General features: G+C 34.9%; 1 protein-coding gene across 1 annotated transcript in view; it reads left to right on the top strand.

The window, feature by feature from the left end:
• Positions 1–1298: 1298 nt before the first annotated feature.
• Positions 1299–15777, top strand: part of col11a1b (collagen, type XI, alpha 1b) — a 168999-nt gene continuing 154520 nt past the window's right edge. The window contains exons 1-4 of the mRNA XM_056474218.1: positions 1299–1690; positions 8466–8630; positions 11642–11855; positions 14645–14807. Of these exons, the coding sequence (XP_056330193.1) occupies positions 1570–1690; positions 8466–8630; positions 11642–11855; positions 14645–14807 (663 nt within the window). The 5' untranslated portion in view covers positions 1299–1569. The remainder of the gene's footprint in view (positions 1691–8465; positions 8631–11641; positions 11856–14644; positions 14808–15777) is intronic.

Here is a 15777-nt window from a genome sequence, read left to right as displayed (position 1 = left end):
GTTTCTTTGTTTCAGTTACTTTTATTGTTTCCCTCTGCATTCTCAAAGGGATTTTGCATGGCCTCAATTTCTTGTGGGATAACATAATGATGGTTAATGTGTTCTGAATTTCAGTGACAATTACGGCTGTTATGCTGTCAATTATGTATCTAAACATTATATTGTGAAGAAAAAGACTGCCTGCTGGATTATATAGCCACCACCTGTCCGATGACTTTTAAAGAGTAATTATTTTCAGACGTCTGTGGCGATTGGATCCTTTTAAGAATGTTTCTGGAAGATATTCCGACTTGGCCTTAAAAACTCATACTGTAGCTCTTATTCATGTGGATGGTATCTTTTCTGGCTATCTTGAGTAATTTGAAATGGTCTACTTCAGGTCAACAATTTGGTTTGGATGTTAAAAATAAATTTTTTTCTCTCTCAAAGAAATATTTGACTAGTTTGATAAGTGCCTACTGTAGATAAATTTCATTCCAGCCTTTTTATACACTTAAAGGAATAATTCACCAACAACACAAAATTCTGTCATCATGTACTCCCTATTTACTTGTTTAAACCAGTTTGTCTTTCTTTCCTCTATATATCTATATATTTTTGAAGAAAGCTGGAAACCTGTAACCATTTACTTTCATAGTATATGTTTTTCATTTTAAAAGTCAATGGTTACAGGTTCAGCTTCTTCAAAATATATTTTGTGTTTAACAGAATAAAGAAAAGAAAGTCATAAACAATTTGAGTAAATTAAAACCATTGAGTGATCAATCCCTTTAAAACAGCTTGCTATTTTTAACCTGAATTTGTAAATAAATCCAACTGTTTTGTTAAAGTTTGAGTTATTTAATTGAAAATATTAACCTAGAAATTATGTTTGTCCATATTTAACCCAAATTTGTGTTGAAACTGACTAACCCAACATGTTTTGAGTGCAAACTGGAACTCAAATTTAATTAAAAAAAATTAAATGCTACAGAGTACAGACAGAATGAGAAATACACATTCATCAAAAAATACATTCATTTCCAAGTAACAGAAGAAAGTGATGCTTTGGAGTCTTTTTCCAGTCCTGTAACAAGGATTCAAGATGCAAAGAAGAAAATCCATCCTAGGCAACAGATGTGTGACTCTCTCCTCCGGTAAACCGGTGTCCCTTCACCATCATCCCGGTGTCGTATGATCCCTTAAGAGCAGATACACCTTTGCTCTGAGGTTTCGGGGGAACGGTGTCAAACTTTTGAAGCACTCGTCAAAATAATGGGCGGATCTTTCCAAGACAGCCGTTTTTCCCGTGTTCATTTCTTTTTCCTCACGGGTCAGGTTTAGTCCACACGTCCAACCCTCCAAAAGACTTGGACTCTTCAGGGAACAAACGGGTTTCCCTTTTTTTCACGAGAGCCCGTTTACCTTCAGTCTGAGCGTCTGCTGGGCGGAGGGACTGTGGAGTTTCTTCACGACGAAAAACCAATTGATTTTTTTCGCTCATGGCAGTGCAGAAATAATTGACAATAATCTGGATTGAGTAAAAAAGGAGCGATTTTGAAATTAAGACGCAGTTGAGGGGCTTCGGTCATGGATAAGGATAAGGAAAGGTGGTCCACGAGATGGAAAACGAAAAAGTGTCCCAGAAACTCCGTTTTAAGTGCAATCTTCAGTCTGATATTTGTCCTACAGGCAACACAAGTGAGAGCAGGTAAGGTTGAGGAGCATCGTTCACGAGTGATGGTGCCAGCCTTCAGTTTATAGCTTGTTTATTGCCGTATGGTATTTCTAATGTTTGACGATGTTCCTGCGTCAAAATATAATTATAACTATGTTTATAACGTGGACATATTATTGGCTGTGCTTCAAAAGCTACCGAGCTGCCTACCTAGACAGCTGATCGCATCACAGGCGCGGTCAGAACTAAAATGCATGTTTTAGAGTTCAGTCTCTTTGAAGTATTTAGAGTAATATTTTAAGCATCACATTGCATAAAATTGTTGCCTCGAGGCATTCAATGATTGATGAGAAAATTTTATGTCTTTGTATTTGATGTATTGCCAGTACTGGCTGTTTATTTATATTATTATACTTAGAAATGTAATTTCATTTAATGCATGATGCAGCATTTGAAATTATGCAACAAACAATATACAAACAAAAATATTTCAAGGTAAATTTTTCTTAAAAAAAGTTTATTTTGTTATATAGATTTTGAGGCCAGATTAATGAAACATATACTAACACAGTTCAATGTAGCCAGAATTGTACTGAAATTGCTAATCTGTCAACTATTATATTTGACCGGTTGAGGAGGCAGCATTCATCATTCAATTGCACTACCCTATACACACAAGTGAGGCACTCGAGTGCCCAGAATTAAATCAGAAAAGTTTGCTCAGACTGTGTGTGAGAGAGAGAGAGAGAGAGAGAGAGAGAGAGAGAGAGAGAGAGAGAGAGAGAGAGAGAGAGAGAGAGAGAGAGAGAGAGAGAGAGAGACCGTTTCTCCACACTATCCCAGTCCACACTAAAGACCAGTCTGTAGACAGCCACTGTAGAATTGCTCTGACACATTGTCTACTTAATGGTGCGTAATACATCATTTGTACATTTAGTCCTCTCTAATAGCCTAATATAAAAAAAAAACAAGCATTATATTGTTCTGCCTCACCTTAGAGTTTCAAAAACCCGGTGTTTCATATTACAAAAAACAATATACCAATATATGATAAAATATACACTTTGTAAAATTACATGCATATTGCATTTTTCTTGATGGCCATTTCAGACATGTAACATACCTCTTTCAAAATGGCTGCCTGATAATGTCTTCACCACATTTCACTTCTGCAGGCCAATTTGGGAGGTGGGGAATTCTGAAAGTGGAAAAAATAAATAGTAAGCTTTCACATTTTTGGTTTAATTATCATCCTGACCACAGCTACATTCCATGCACGAAAGCCACTTTTTAGCTCACATAGTTCAGATTGTTTGTTTGAACTGAAATCAAGAAATCAGCAAGTTCACATTAAATATTGGCCACACCCATAGGGATATCCAATGATTCAACCAATGAGGGCGGAAGACATTTTTTGTATTTGTCATTTGTTTTAGTATAAAGTTGAAGTGTGACGTTTTATTGCTAGTTGGATTTGATTGAATGGTTGTTTCTTGCGATCTATTGAGTGTTTGACTGCATGTGTTTAAGAATTCACTTTAAGTGAATCAAGTCAATTCAAAGGCTGAGTTATTCAGATGATAAATGATTGTGCAAAACTGTTTTGTCATATTTTATAGTGAAAAGAGTGCCATGTCATATGTCTCTTTACAGACAGAACAACTGTAAAATACAAAGAAAAGGTCCAGCATATTTAATTTTGGATGTGCATTAGAAGAAATGTGCTTATTTGCTGCAATAATGGATTTTGGATACGGACATTTTTTAAGAGCTTCTGTGAGAGGGGGGTCCAGTTCCTGCCAATTCTCCACATCTGGAATATATGAGGCCTTTAGGTATGCAGTAATGCTGAGAGGCATTCTGAAGAGCACAAAGAGACCTTTAGTTTAGAGTTTAGAAAAGAAAAAACAGTAGCACTGTGTTTTTGGAAGAGACTTGTAAGAGTTACAGATTATTGCCCTCTCCTTTAAGAGCTTGGATGCCTTTTATTCAGAGGCTTTTTTTGCCTCTGGTTTAGAATGATAATACAGAGGGCAGCTCTTTGTTTTATCAGTGGGGGTGATGCTGAATGGAAATTCTCAACAGAGTGATTTTTACAAAGCTACATTAAGACCTCACCGCATCATTAAGCTCACAAGCTTGCACGCGGATGTAGACATGCTGGGCTTATTGTGCACAGCTGTTTTAGTGTTATCAAGAAAATTGAGCTGTTTAAGGAGAATATTCCACTTTTTTATTAAATATAAATATTGTTATATTATTATTTGAATAAATCGTATTGTTTATTTAATAATCACAATTTTAAAAATGCATTATACATTACTGTTCAGAAGTTTGGGTTTGTAAGATATATTCATGTTTTTGAAAAATGTCTGATAATCAATGCTGTTTTTATTTTTTAAAAATACATTAAAAAGGGAAATAGTAATACAGCTTTGTATAAATATTTTTGAAAATAAAATAAAAAATCAAGCAGTCGCTATTCCAGTCAAACATGATCCATCAGAAGTAATTTATTGCTTAAGAAGCATTTCTTTTTATTATTTTATTTTAATATTAACAGCAGTTGACATGCTTACTATTCTAATCAAATTCATTTTTTATAATCAATGAATATAAATATTATTGTGTTTGCTTAATTAAATACATCCCTACTAAATAAAAGTATTATTATTTCTTATTATCTTATCAATGATGAATTACTTATTCTTTAATCCCTAAATTCTAACTTTTTTTTTGAAAGAGACATATAATGTATATTGTAAACGTCATTGCTCAATAAAAGTATTGATTTCTTTCAAATAAAATCTTACAGGCCTTCCAGAGTGGAAGAACAATACACTTGTGCTTTCAGTGAATTAGGACTTGGTTGGTGGTATATTCAGGCTAAGCTTTCTTCAGGATTTGCCATGCCGACACCATAATGTGTTCAGTATGTTCACTAACCCTAAAAAAGCACCACCCTTCAGCTTCTGGCCACATATGTGGAACAGGAACTAGCGGATCAGCACTTCCTGCACACTCTTACCATATGGTTAAAGAAAATAATGGGGGAAAAAAGTAAACGTTTCTCTCATATCTTTTCAAGTGTGCCTTATTTTAGCAGGAGAGAAGCCTTCAGAATATTTTGGTTCTGATCTTGACCTACAAAAGTAATACAATATAATTAAATCGGGATGTGATGACCAAGCGTCTGACTGATTTTCCCTCAGTGTCTTTTATTAACAAATACAGCTCCTAGCCTCCTACAGTACATATTTTATAAAGGTTTTGTCGGTTTTATTGTGGCTTGCGCGCAGTGTTATAGGGCTGATCTATCAAAAGCCTTGCGCATAATTCTTCTAAAGTGTTTTCCCAGGCTTAGTTGAGTGGGACAGGGTGGAAAATGAGCCTTTTTGTGATGTCAGACCATATGAAAACAAAACTCTGATTCCAATCCAACACTAAGAGAGGAGAGAGTAATGAGTCTTAGCAACTAGTCATTCTTGTTTATATGGTTTATTGTTTTTAGGCCTTTGAAAGAGATACTTCCTGTCTGCTGCCTGACCAGCCGACAAATATGTCCACTTGACCTGACTCAGAAGTTTATGCAGTCTCTAGTAGCGGGGGAGTCAGAATTGGAGGATTTATGTGCAAGTCATCCATTCAGCCTTAGTTCCCATTCCCTTAAAGGAACACTCCACTATTTTTTTTTTTTTTTTTTTTTTGGAAATAGGCTCATTTTACAACAGTTAAAGAGAACAGTTTCACTATTTTTAAATCCATTCAGACGATCGTCAGGTCTGGCGGGAGCACTTTTAGCTTAGCTTAGCACAAATTATAGATTCAGATTAGACCATTAGCATCTTGCACAAAAAAGTTTCAGCAATTTTCTTATTTAAAGCCTAACTCTTCTGTAGTTACATAATGTTCTAAGGCTGACAGAAAATGACACTATACTCTAACTCTAATGGTCTAATCAGATTCAATGATTTATGCTAAGCTAAGCTAAAAGTGCTCCCACCAGTCCCTGAGATCAGTTGAATGGATTAAAAAATTGTAAAACTCAGCTGTTTAACTCTAAGGGACTTGTAAAATGAGCCTATTTCCAAAAAAAAAAAGTAGAGTGTTCCTTTAAACACTCTCAGATTCAGAGACTTCACAGTGGTGATGACAAACAGATGCGTTTTAGAGGCTCAAAGTTGTGTACGGATAGTGATGGATGTTGGTAAACCAGCTGATGGTCTTATCTCCTTGACCTTGCGCACATCCTCATTCATCAGACTCAAGTGAGGCCGGAACTTTTCCTTTTCGTGGCATCAAAGACGAGGCCGAAAAGACTCAAGCCGTGCAATAAATCAGTGTGACATTACAGAGTCCGCTTTACAGTACCAGCCCCTAAATTGCCATATTAATCATATCATAAATCTCTCGGCCTGTTTAGGCATTAGCATAGATTTGTTAAGGATCATTAGAAATGGGCCATTTTGTGGGGCGCTGGCTGAGCGAAAGCAGAACCTTGCGCATATGACATATATGGCGGAAGCAGCGTGATGAAGTGTATTACCTGACATATTGGTGGAGTTGAGCTGCTTGTAAAGTTTAGCTCGTGCTGAGCTGCCATAACAGTAGAGGAGTGCTAGTGACCGGGACTAGTGATTTCTGGAATGTTTGGCTTTGTAGCTGGATCTGCATGGAGGGGGGTCAATTATCCCTACTGGATATTTCTTCACATCTTTACTGCTGTGCTGCTCAGGCTCCTTGTAAAAGTACAATTGCTTCATTGACAGTTATAACACATATGCGAAGGTGGAGAATTGGGTACAGTAAAGCTGTCGCTCAGAGTTAGCGTTATTGCGAAATTATTGTTTTTTTTAGGGAATTGTTTGTTCAAATGGAAAAATGTCAACCATGCAGTAAAAACGAAGTTCCACAAGTTTCCACAATCTATGGATTTTAAACATTTATTTTTGGTTATCAATTGCATTATGGGACATTGATCTCAGCTCTGTTGACTTTGTGATGTTGAACATTGAACTGGGGAGTTTAACAAAGTGACTTTTATTGACATTTTAGAATTTTGAAACAATAAATTGTTTAATTAAATTAAGAAATAATATATATATTGAGAATTAAGTCTGTAAAATAACAGAACAAGTACTGCCATTTTATTGCCAGGCTATTTTTAAACCCTAAATTACAAAAAGAAACCCAGTCAATATATTCCTTTTATTAAAAAAAAAAATAGCATATTAAATCTGTCAATAAAAGTCATTTTTTAAAACTTTTCAATATCAAAACTTAACCAAGGTCCCGTAATTCAATTCAAAAACATACATAAATTTAAAAATAACTTAAACAAGCTATGAATCACAAAATAACGAGAGCTGTTAATTATAGATATGTTTTACAGTGCATAAAAGTCCCCCACTTGTTGATGGATAATTGACTGTGTATATTCTGACTCTTAATATTCAAAGACAAATCAGCCCTGTGGCATAAAGGAAAGCCGTCTAATTGAGGTTGACAATATGTAATGAAACTGGCTTCTTGTTTTTAAACTTGGATAGTGTTGTAAAATTACATAATAACCCAAATGTACTTGGAAGCAATTGTGAAACGTAAACAGCTGGACATTAATTTCCATTTCACAAGTATATTTCTGACAACAGCAGTTTTATAGCAGAATGGTCTCTCCAATCTGCTAGACAAATTGATGGTTTCTTTGGATAGGGCTGCTTAATTTTTTCCTTCAAAGTTTTTGTCATATTTTTCGATAATATTATTGTATGCACTGACAGACACAGAGGCGATAATGTTCCTGTGGACTTTTTTCATAATTTCTCATCAAGCTGTTTGCTAACAGAGTTATTGCCTGCTGTACAAAAAAAAAGCAAGAAAAAAAAAAAAATCCTGTTAATTTACTCACCTTCACGCAATCCAAGATTTTGTCAAATTATTTTCTTCAGCAGGACAAAACAGACTATTTTAAAACCGTGCTAAAATAAAATAAAATAAAATAAAATAAAATAAAATAAAATAAAATAAAATAAAATATTTTTAATGAATTCATTTAAATTCAATTCAATTAAATAAAATGAATTGGCAAAACAAAATGGATACCCTTGGTTAGAATGAAAAAAAAAAAAATTGCTAAAAAAATAGTACTGTGCTACTAAAAAAAAAAAAAAAAAAAAAAAAAAAAAAAAAAAAAAAAAATTATATATATATATATATATATATATATATATATATATATATATATATATATATATATATATATATATATATATATACATACACACAAAATATTTAACTAACATATTTTTTTATTAATTAATGAAATTAAATTCAATAAAATTAACTGGCAAGACAAAATTGTTTCTGATCATACATTAGGATCTGAAGAAAAAGGATCAGCCTGTACAAGAAATTGAGCATTTTTAAAAACATTATTACTTCTCAGAAAACAGTTTTAAGTGCATTCACTATGCTTCATATACATTATTACATGAGAGGACACACTCTGGCTATAGTGAACTTGCTTATGAGTTTACTCGTTTACAATGCTGTATATTTAAAATAATAATGATTAACATCAATATCAAATCAAACATCAGTTTGTTCTTCTTGTTCATCTTCTTCTCATTATCATTGTTAAGATTATTATTTTGTGTGTGAAACATTCCTTTAAATTTGATAAACCAATGTAAATAACTGAACACATTTTTGTTGTAGTATTTGGGCAAATGATTGCTGCTAATAATGTTTGATCACCAATGAAGTTGACAAGCGTTTTGATCCCAGCACTCAATGTTCTGCCTCACAGCTGAACCCGTGGATGTGCTCAAGGTCTTAGATTTTAAAAGTTCACCTGAAGGAGTGAAGAAAACACCAGGCTTCTGCACCATCCGGAGAGGATCCAAACCAGATGTGGCCTACCGAGTGGACAAACGGGCCCAAATCAGCGCCCCAACCAAGCAGCTCTTCCCAGGTACGTGAATTGCACTAATCTGTGGACACTCTGGATGAGTGTTTAAATAAAGCGACTGTTCTGCTTGGGAAAGTCCAGTTGTAAGTGTGCTGTAATTGGTTTGCTCTTGGAAAGTGAAGTTTGAAGTCGTTTCTTTTCTTCTCTTTGAAATGCATCCAACAGGAAGTACATAATGTAGCTTGACCGCCATGGTTAAATGCATTTGGACTGTTTACAATGCTAGAAGTCTGATGTCCATTCTTTGATGAAGGAATTGAAGCCATATTTACTGTTTTAATGAAAAGTCCACTAGGAAAGACAGAGATTGTGTATTTGGCTACTGTTGGGACCAACAAAGGCTCATCAAAAAAAATGCCTTTAGCCTATATTTCTCTATATCTCATACAAACAGTCATTAAAGTCTCCAGTTGAAATGAACAATGTACGCTAAGTGGCAGACAAAACAACAGCATTTACTCCATTTTCACACAATTTTTTGCATTTCTTTTTAAGCAAATAAAACACAACCCTTTTAGCATAACTCACCAAGTTTAAGTTGTTCTTTTGTTTAAGTTACTTTTGAGTGTAATATTAGACTACTAGCTAACCATTGCTAACTATAGGCTTAAAGCTGATTTATACTCGACGTGTCCTTGAGTGCGTGCAGCTACTGTGACGTCATCGCAATGTTTGTGGAGGTTCGCTTTACATGTGCACACCATAGCAAAAGAGGAGACCAAGGTAGTTATAATAAACAATTACTGAATATGTTTTACCCTAATGTATATATTACAATTTTGAATTTAAAACAATTTGATAGTTACAAAACTAGGCAAGGCAAGGCAAGGCAAGTTTATTTATATAGCACATTTCATACACAGTGGCAATTCAAAGTGCTTTACATAAACAGGAATAAAAGAAACAAGTATAAGAGAAATAAAAACAAATAATAGAAATGGTAAAAATAAAAATAAAATAAAAGCTGATAAAATGTGTTATAAAAGAATTAAAAAGAAGAACTAAAATGAAGTAACAAATTATTTATTTGAAAACTGGAAAAGAATATTTGAACCGGTTTACAAAAAACTGATGCCCTATTTTTCTAGGTTTTACTGGTGATAATGGTCAAGAACGTTGGACCATTATTGACTTTTTAGCATATAAGTAGAGGACACAAACTAGCCAGACAATGAGTGAATGGTGGAGCTTTTATTCTTTCCATAATACAAAAAAAAAAAAATATATATATATATATATATATATATATATATATATATATATATATATATATATATATATATATATATATGTAGAGCAACCTATGTCTGTTGTGAAAAATATTTTAATAAACTTTAATAGGTAGAACTGTCTGAGATATGAACAAAAGCAAGTGATGCATCAAAGTTTGATTTAGAAAAATCTTGAATGTTTATAAAAAATGTTATAATCCCTAAAATAATTTATAAAATAATTAGTTTAAAAATTGGGAAAGATAGTTCCGGAAACTTCCTACTTCTATGATGTTATGGTCGCTTTCTTATGACCGCCCTCTGTCATTTTAAAGAATATCACAACGGCGAATGCATTAAGTATAAAACCCTCGTTTATTTTGTGAGGTGCATGCACAGTCAGCGGAGATCCGAAATGCAGCATAAAGCGAAAGTATAAATCAGACTTTAGCAGTGGATATTGCACAAAGCTTTTACACACTGCAAAAAAATATTTTCACACTTGTTTCAAGTCCAAATTCTTAAATCGAAAAGCATTTTCTAGACAGTTAAAAAATATTGTCTTTTTTTACAGAATTAATATGTAAAAATTAAGTGAGTTTTTCCTTATAACAAGCAAAATAATCTGCCAGTAGGATAAGCAAAATTATTTCACTTTCACTTTGTTCATTCATTTTCTTTTCGGCTCAGTCCCTTTATTAATTTGGGGTCGCCACAGCGGAATGAACCGCCAACTATGGGAAACACCCATACACACTCATTAACAAACATACACTACGGACAATTTAGCTTTTCCCAATTCACCTATAGCGCATGCCTTTAGACTTCTGGGGGAAACCTGAGCACCTGGAGGAAACCCACGCGACTGCCAGCTGACCCAGCCAAGGCTCAAACCAGTGACCTTCTTGTTGTGAGGCGATCATGCTACCCACTGCACCAATGTGCTGCCCTGCTTTCGCTTTGAAATAAGATTATTTTGCTTACCCCATTGGTACATCATTTAGCTCGTTTTAAGGAAAAAACTCACTTTATGTTTTGCTTGTCTAAAAATGCTTCTTGATTTAAGCATTTTTAGATACTTGGACAAGAAACAAGACAAAAACTCTAAGCAAGGAAAGCATTATTTGAAGTGCATGCTAATAATAATAAAAATCAATCAATCAATCAATCAATCAATCAATCAATCAGTGTGTCATGTTTCCTGAAAGTCCATGGCTTGGATGATTTCAAATCTCTAATTATGCACTCATTCTATAACATTGACATCATATAGGCTACTTTTACTAGTTTAGTCCCATTAACTTGGCCTTTCTGTTCTGTGTGTGTTGGGCATTTTCCAATTTGGCCAGACCGCAAAGGGTAACTGAGGCACAAAATAGCAGGAGATTAAATTAACAATTTGATTTCTGTGATTTTTGGCCGAAACGAAATCGCCTCCAAACCTTATGGTTTTAGGACTGGAAATTTCAGCTAAATAGCACGTTGTCGAAGAATGAGAAAATCTCCCTCAAAGTTGGCAAAGAAGAGCAGCACTTCAGAGATTGATAGTTTGAGTTTTAGTTCCACTCCAGCGTGCATGCAACCAATATAATAGTAAATCCATTATGTTTTCTGACACCTTGTTAAGTTAATGTGCCAACAGACAAAGACAAACTGTTTCATACTTCATAAAAACCCCATGCTACATTCAATGTGAGAAAATGGTTGTTGTAAAAACTCTCAGTGCTAATATGCTCATTTCCAATGAATGAATAATCAATAACAGCTGAAGTTTAACCCACAATGCCTTTCTTATGTCTTCAGGAGGAGTATTCCCAGAGGATTTTTCTATCCTTATGACTATCAAGCCAAAAGCGGGAGTACAGTCCTTCCTTTTGTCGGTGTACAACGAGCAGGGCATCCAGCAGCTGGGTGTGGAGGTGGGCCGCTCTCCGCTCTTCCTGTATGAGGATCAGCATGGGAAACCTGCTCCTGAGGATTACCCCCTTTTCCGTGCCATCAACCTCGCAGATGGAAAGCAAGTTGACTCTTTATTTAAATATAATCAATCTGTGGGAATATTTTTGGTGGATAAAGCCATGATCCATACTCACAAAAAAAGTAGTCTTTTTTAATGCTTTATTTCACATTGATCACCAATATGACAAAAAAATACAAAAGTTTTGGCATTAAATGATTCAATTCCACATACATTTTTTTAACCGTTAAGTGTTCTAATGTCAACATTCATTAACCTTCATTTGATCTCTCATGTTCATATAGACCATTTTGAGGGATGTAAACAAAAACAACGGTCCCAACGTATTTCTTGTTTTACATTTTTCATTTCTATAGATTCAGAGAATTCAAAAAGAGCCACATATTGATACAGTGAAATAATTATATTTCAATATTGACAACATATAGTATTGATAACAAGCAGGAAATGTTCATGGGCCAATGCCCAACAGTGTTTTATATTTATGGCTAGAACACGAATTTCAAAGAATCCCATTTTATCACAACTTTTAACAAAATAATAAACAGTTTAAAATGAATAGGTATGCCTTCATCAACATCTACTTTCCAAAAGTCCTTTCAAAGTATCTAACAATGAGAAACATGATTAAAGGGGTGGTCCAGTACGATATATTTTAAACTTTAGTTGATGTGTAATGTAGCTGTGTGAACATAAACAACATCTCTGAATGTAAGATGCTCAAAGTTCAATGCAAACGTGGACATTGGTGTTTAACAGATTTAGCTTAGCAAAGCTTACAGCGAATGAAGTTTGGGGACTACAAAAAAATACATCCAGGCTAGTGAGATCACAAGGGCTTCCGGTTATGAGCATTCACAATGCGCACACACCCTGTGCAGCAAAGTGGCGTGGTCAGAGGTGCTGTAAGAAAGCTAAAATGCAGTCCAAATGCTGCTATTTCCACAGAAATTGTTCTGTTTTTGTATTTGGGCTTTCAAATGACATGACATAAAGAGAGAAGTGCTTACAATTTAATTTTAGTTATGTTCCAAAGAATTATAAAAATATATATATAGCTAGCATTTGACAAAGAATCTCTCCTAGTTCAGTGCTGGATTCGGTTAAAACTCCTCCAACTGACAAAGCTTTGGATCGTAAGCCACAACCTGTAAGTATTTTTATTTGGTAAAATTGATCAACTACATGCACAGTTTCTTGTGTTAACAGCAACGTATGTTGTAGCGAGGATGTAAACAAGGTTGTGAACAACAGCAAATGCTGATTGGCATGGCTGACAATTTAGCTACAAATTCATATTCATCAGGCAAACTGCTGTGAACACCCACAATATTCAGCAGCGCATGCAGTGTTTCTCTATGCATGTCTATCTAGGGTACTTTGCCTGCGTTATACATCTCATATACTGTAACTCACCAAAAGTTGAGAACATTTTATATTACTTACACATGCTTATCCCGAATATATGTGAAAGACAATTGTCAGATATTATTTTAGAGAGCAGGCATGATGTTCAGCTGTGTTCTCTTAATTTTCTCAGGCTGGTATCGCTGCTAAAAAGCTTCTCTATGTACACAGCGCTAAAGCGCATGTTTGTTGTGGCATGTCATATGGTGACGTGGAGCCGACCTGCAAATCACAGCACATTATGATAGCTGACCAATCAGAGCCTCCTGAGCATAGGCCTTTCAGAGGAACTAGGAAATAGTCGTTTTGATGTTAGCTGAGTAGCTGTATATAATCAAAGTAAGATATATGAAAAATAAAACATGATTTTCCAATAGTATCTGGATGCAGCCTTTTTGATGCACGCTGAGATTGCATCACTCAGCGATGCAATGTCAGACACAATGCACTCAATGGAGTGAGTGACGTCACTGTGACGGGTAGGGCTAGGGGTGGGGTTAGGTGAGCGCATTAAAAAGCATTGGAGGCAGCTCAGATTGCACTGCACCAGAGTGATGACAATGAGACAATGAGCACACATTGCTTTGCATAAACACAACCAAGCCTTAAAAATACACTCTAAACCACCCCTTCAATATAATCAGACATACATCATTGTTGATTTTTACACTGAAAATATGCTCTTTTTATCTTTAATAAAATAAGTTGGGTTCAAATAATTATGATTTAAAGGAAAAAAGAAAGATCTAATTTCTTGTTCATGCCATCTAGAGCCAAGAATTTGAGTAATGGTTATACATCTTGCTTTTAAAGTTTTCCTAGTGGCTAATTTAATCCTCTGTGTGCGTTATAGGTTCTATTTTCCATCTGCTTATTCATTTATTTATCTATATTGATAGAACTGTAGTAGGAAAAATGTGTGATGTTAATATTTAGCCATATGTAGCCAATTAAGCAAAGCAAACATTTACTTGACGAGGAAACGAGAACGGCAGTAAGCTTCTGTGCTTTTGATTAGCCACACTGAGGTTTGCTAGTGATAAAACAATGGAGTATATTCTCACAATTCATGTAGTGAGTGATTTTGTTTTTATAATTTGAGAAAACAAGTGTTAAACAAAAGCCAGCTTGTGAAATATTTATAATTAAGTCAATATGAGAGGCAGTATTGAGGAAAACGCCTTTTTAAAGGCTCATGGACAAAGAAAAGGGTGTGCTGTTTGTCTCTTCTTTTAAAATAGATTTTATTTAGGAACATCTTGTACTGACACAAACTTCCTTCGATGGTTGTTTTGCACGCTAAACATGCGTTTTAGCTACACAAGTGAAAGTGGAATTATATCAAGCCACAACCTGAGCGATCATAAACTTCATGTATTTTCTTTGTTTTTTTTTCCACCCAATTTCCTCTGAACCAATAGGTGGCACCGTGTGGCTTTTAGCATCGAGAAGAAGACTGTCACGATGATTGTGGACTGTAAGAAGAAGATCTCTAAACCACTCAGCAGAAGTGACCATGCAATCATCAACACAGATGGCATCGCTATCTTCGGCACCAGAATCCTGGACGAAGAAGTTTTTGAGGCAAGCAAAGCTGTTTTATGAAACCCTTGGTATATACAGTTCATTCCTGTTATCATAAAAGGAGGTCAAGGAAACTCTCTCTGAGAATTACGATACATCACAATAATTTTGAACATTATGTACACCATATTGGAACATTTAGAAACCTTAAATAAGTACCCCAAATTATTACCTAAAAGTAGTGTAATTATCACTATTGAAATAGTGATGGTAGAAACAAAGGTTGCTTCATAAAATGATTCACAGGTTCAAAATGTTTAAAACATCACATGGTAGTGATGCTTGTTGGATAATATTGTATAAATTCAATAAAAAAAATTTGAACAAACAGCATTTTCAATCGTTCTAGAGCTGTGGTAAAAATTTGTTTGCAAAATCGATTCTGAGATTTTCTAAATGTATCACAATTCTCTCTTGGGTTGATTTGAGCTTAGTTTTGAACAGCAGATGGGGCTCTAGGTAAGGGGTTTTCAAACTTTTAGGACACACGCACCCCCCCCCCCAAATTTGCCCGATTTCACCCCCTCCCCCCCCAGGCACCCCTCAGTCGAGCCAAAATTATAATGCATGTGCAAACACCATTCACATATTACTTGCTGGGTTTAAAGTGCGTAGTGCTACATAAATATATAGCTTACCTGATTCAGTGTGGTGGCTGAGCCTGTTTCTGTGAGGACAACATACTAGGCTAATCTGTGGTTGGATTCCTGACACAACTAACCGTAAATCATTATCCATTGCCAATAAGAGTCATAGCATACTTGCTTTTGATGTATGTACATACAGAAAATGGTTCTTCACAAAGTCAAGATCGCAGAGTACTGATGGTGTGGTTGAACTCTGATTAGAGTCTATCATGTAAACAGCGATTTTTGATGACCTTAATCCGACTGAAGTCATAACTGAACTAAACAGAAATGGAATTAAGACATGTGGAGTATGCATATATTAGTGGCATTATTAAAGTAAA

The sequence above is a fragment of the Danio aesculapii genome, chromosome 2 (genome assembly GCF_903798145.1).
Source record: "Danio aesculapii chromosome 2, fDanAes4.1, whole genome shotgun sequence".
Classification (NCBI taxonomy): Eukaryota; Metazoa; Chordata; class Actinopteri; order Cypriniformes; family Danionidae; genus Danio; species Danio aesculapii.
This window is presented reverse-complemented; position numbering and strand designations above follow the sequence as displayed.